The sequence below is a fragment of the Mchenga conophoros genome, linkage group LG20, assembly GCF_057382185.1.
Source record: "Mchenga conophoros isolate Kocher_MC1m ecotype Shallow Benthic linkage group LG20, M_conophoros_male_GT1.1, whole genome shotgun sequence".
Classification (NCBI taxonomy): Eukaryota; Metazoa; Chordata; class Actinopteri; order Cichliformes; family Cichlidae; genus Mchenga; species Mchenga conophoros.
Window position 1 is genome coordinate 26350665 of NC_140545.1, and position 4420 is coordinate 26355084.

General features: G+C 46.7%; 1 protein-coding gene across 1 annotated transcript; it reads left to right on the plus strand.

The window, feature by feature from the left end:
* The first annotated feature begins 1801 nt into the window (after positions 1-1801).
* On the plus strand, positions 1802-4189 carry mafba (MAF bZIP transcription factor Ba). Its single transcript, XM_085259328.1, has one exon. It carries the CDS (start codon positions 2242-2244, stop codon positions 3466-3468), a length of 1227 nt encoding a protein of 408 aa, XP_085115454.1. The 5' UTR covers positions 1802-2241; the 3' UTR covers positions 3469-4189.
* Positions 4190-4420: the final 231 nt, after the last annotated feature.

Sequence of the window (4420 nt, forward strand, 5' to 3'; positions counted from 1 at the left end):
AGCTTCATCTTTTATCATCAGTTCTTTCTGGGGACTATATCAATTTAACTTTTAGCCTTAAGTCCAAGACTATTTTCAAAGACATAATAAAACAAACATAAACTACATCACATCGAGTTATTATGGGTTGTTAAATATGAGGGTGATTTATGACAGAAGTTTGAGTCACAGTTCATCTATTGATACACTGCTACAGCTCAAAACTGATTAAGAATTTAAACTAAACAAATAAGCCCTTCATTATCGGATCTCATCTTTGGCAGCCTCCTCTTACATTGAGTCTGATCAATACGCTATGGTCGCGGCTGTGCTCAACCGTGGATATGAGGTGGAAACGAAATGATAATCCAATCGATCCTACAAACGGACTCATTTACAAGCAGTTTCTTTTTGCAGGGAAGCGAGACATTTGCTCACACTCCCTTTTCCCCCTTCTTTCTTTCTCTGTTTTTAGCAGACAATTAAAATAAAGACCAGATCAATGACGCTTGCATACTTCCAGGGAAGATCTGACCCTATTTTGGCCAAACTACCTGTTAGAAAGTGAGTGTTAAAAATACACGCGTGACAGCGAGCTTGTCGGAGACTCGTGTGACAGAAATGAATTGCTGTCAGTCACAATTGCATGATGTGACCTTTGAAAGCAGCAATTAGCGCGGAGATGACGATCCAAACGCAAATTAAAGGGGAATGTATAGCAGAAGCGTCATCCACAGCTTCGTCGGTTCGTGCGTTGCCCACGCAGGGGCAGCCTTGAGCCTGTTTTCTGGCGAATCCGCTGTTTTGATACTGCCAGGAGTAAGACAAACGGTGCGAGCCAAAAGCAGCCTGATGTGCGAGTAACAGAGTCTGAACAAAGTCAACTTTGCTTTTACCGGACAAAAATATATTTAATCCACGAATTTCATTATATAGAATACTGCAGTGGTCTGTTTTTTATTTGTTTAAACAATAAATTGGGATTAAAAAAATCCATAAATTAAAGTGGACCAGTATTGTCGCCAGTGAGAAGCAGATCTACATGTAAACCTTGAGACTTTATTGTGGTTCTTCGCTACAGTGAACATTAAAATGACGTATTTGTAGCTACAGCCTTAATATAGTTATTATACATTAAAGCGCCTGTGTGTGAAATTGTGTGTGGCAGAAAAATAGTCACGATTTAACTTTTAAGGTCGCTTAGAAACTGTGTTCTGACCTTGTGTTATCACCATGCTGCGTAATACAGGCTTGTATGTGACTGGTTATCTTTTGGGTTTTTGAAAGTTATAGACATGCAGCAAATAAACATAAACAAGACAACATAAGAAAATGATTCTTCTTGATCTCATTTTCAAGACAAATGAAGTTGTGTCTTGAACTATAATGCAGGAGCAGTGCCTGTGGTAAGTCCAATTTGTATTGTGCATCTGGAAACATCTGGAACAACTGTTAGGACTACCTCAGAAATCTGCCTGAAATTCAACGTTTGGTGTCATTCTAAGAGTGTTGGACCATAAAGTGGCAGTTCTTTCACGTTTCTCTCATTTCAGACACGACTGAATACGAGGAGCAGCGCTTTACATCGAAGGCATTTCACTCCGCCACTTTCCACCGTTCTTCTACTTTTAGGGAAGTCGGTCAGCTGACTGTAGCTGTCAAGACTGGAGCGCCCTCCTCTCCTTCGTCCCTCTCCTCTTTCTCTTCCTCTGTTTGAGCGCAAAGTCCTGTTCCCATTGGAGAACCGAGTGCTACCGAGCTCGACGTCACCAGGCGATATTAGTATAAAGCGCAAGGCTGGCTTCAAGCGCAGTCTGCTGGATACCAGAGAGTGGAGAGAGTGAGAGAGGCGAGCCTTTAAATCTCTGCGGTGCAGAGCTGGAAAAGCTGCTTCTCAGCGAAAATCAGACGCCCTATTTACACCGCTTACTCGCTCCTTTTATTTTCCTGGGGAAAAAAGGGACTTACAACCAAGAAATTGCAACGAGGACTGGTGCCCGTCTCAGCGAATTAACGTGGTATTTCTTTTGTTATTATTATTTATGTTTTTTCTTGTAAATGCACTTCTGCTGAAGGGACTCGGGTTTTACTTTTGCACTGAGACGCGCAGCTTTCTACCTCCCGCCTGGTCTCTCTGCCAGATTATCCCAGCAGAAGTAGGCTATATGACGCAAACCGTGTGCAGTGCATTAGTCTGAAAGTTTTCCTCCACGACTTTTTTTTTCTTTTTTTCCTTTTTTTCCACCAACCACGCGCTGTTTCATGCTACAGCAAGTCAGTGCACAGCGGTGGAGGAGCCAAAAGAACTATTGCATGAAACAAGAAAGGAGAGAAGAGACGCTGATTAATAAGTCAGTTTTTGCGACGCTCGCCAACACTTTTGCATATCTGCAAAAGAGTCGCGACAACAACATGAGCGCAGAGCTGAGCATGGGGCCGGAGCTGCCCAGCAGCCCTCTGGCTCTGGAATATGTGAACGATTTTGACCTGATGAAGTTTGACGTGAAGAAGGAAGGCCTGGCCGGGCTGGATCGCAACGGGGTGCGCCAGTGTAACCGTCTCCAACCCCAAGGCTCTGTGTCTTCCACCCCTATCAGTACACCCTGCAGCTCGGTGCCCTCGTCGCCCAGCTTCAGCCCCACGGAGCAGAAAAGCCACCTGGAGGAGCTGTACTGGATGCCGAACAACGGGTACCACCAGCAGATAGACCCGCAGACGCTAAGCCTGACCCCGGAGGACGCAGTGGAGGCCCTGATTGGAGCGACAGCTCACGGCCACCCTCCGCCTCCGCATGTCCAACAGCAGCTGCAGCAGCAAGGCGCTTTCGAGGGCTACAGGGGCCCGCATCACCACCACAGCCATCACGGCCACAGCCAGCAGCATCATCACCCCTATGCGGGGGGCATCCCGCACCACGCCGAGGAACTTTCTGGGCACCCGGGCGGACACAGCCACCCACATAGCCAGCATCATCATCACCACAGCCAAGACCCCGACAGCCCATCTCCGGTGTCCCCAGAGTCCCACCAGCCGCTGCACCATCACCGCCACCATCATCACCACCATCCGCACGGCCACCTGAGCCAGTCAGCGGCGCACCACAGCTCCGGGGGCGGACTCAACGTGGAGGACCGTTTCTCCGACGACCAGCTCGTATCCATGTCGGTGAGGGAGCTCAACAGACACCTACGGGGCTTCAGCAAGGACGAGGTGATCCGCCTCAAGCAGAAGAGGAGGACCCTGAAGAACCGGGGCTACGCTCAGTCCTGCCGGTTCAAGCGGGTGCAGCAGAAGCACGTGCTGGAGAACGAGAAGACGCAGCTGATGAACCAGGTGGAGCAGCTGAAGGCGGAGATCACCCGGCTGGCGAGGGAGAGGGACGCCTACAAACTCAAGTGTGAGAAACTGACGGGGTCGGGGGCCAATAACGGGTTCCGCGAGGCTGGCTCAACCAGTGACAACCCTTCATCACCAGAGTTTTTCATGTGAGTTGCCATAGCCTTTTTCTTGTGAACCCTCCAACTTACTCAACAAACAACCCCCACCCCCACTCCACCACCCCCCGACACCTTTACTTTCTGACTGACTTTGCTGATGCGCAAAAGATAATACTCCACACCTCCCATACTGTTTGATTATATTAATAACGGTAACAATTATATTCATATTAGACGAGTAATCCATCAGATAGTATTCTCATATATAATCATCTCACCATCCACGTGTCAACTGAGATACAAAGAGCAATGTAGAGTGTCCGATCAGTCGCAGCATCTTTGTAGATTAGTTGCTTGTAGTGAAGAGACTTTTGTTTTTCTTCTTCAAAGAAGAGGAGCGACTGATGAACTTTTTTTGTTTGTTCGTTTGTCTCTCACTTGAGGCTCCAGCTTTTAAATCACCTGTAAGTAACGTGGGACGGCGTAAGGCAGTTGTATTTTTGCTGACATTCTTATGAACCAACAAGCAGGCCCGATCTCACAGCCTGCAACTCACCAGACTCACATTCGACAAGTGGACCCGAAATCTGAAGAAAAAATTAACAAATGAATCTTAAAAAAAAAAACATAAAAAAAACGGGACACCACTTTATGCAAATTTATCTTCCGTCTACTAACCCGTCACGGGAGGGGACATTTTATGCAACATCTCATTGATTTATTGCCTGCTTGGTTATATTCGAATATATATTGAAAACAAAACAAAAAAATCTGCATTAAATATTAATCCTGCATGCTGGACATGTACGGTAATAATTTCTATTTTGTACCTTCATCTTCTCGTGTATATTAAGAGCATGTTGTTGATCTGCGCTTTTTTGGGGGGTGGGGGTGGGGGGTTAGAGAAATGCAGCGGGGACAGAACAGCAGGACTGGCGGTGCAGTATCATGGTGTGGGCTTCTTTTTCTTTTTTGGGGGGGCTTGTAAATATTATGCAACCGCG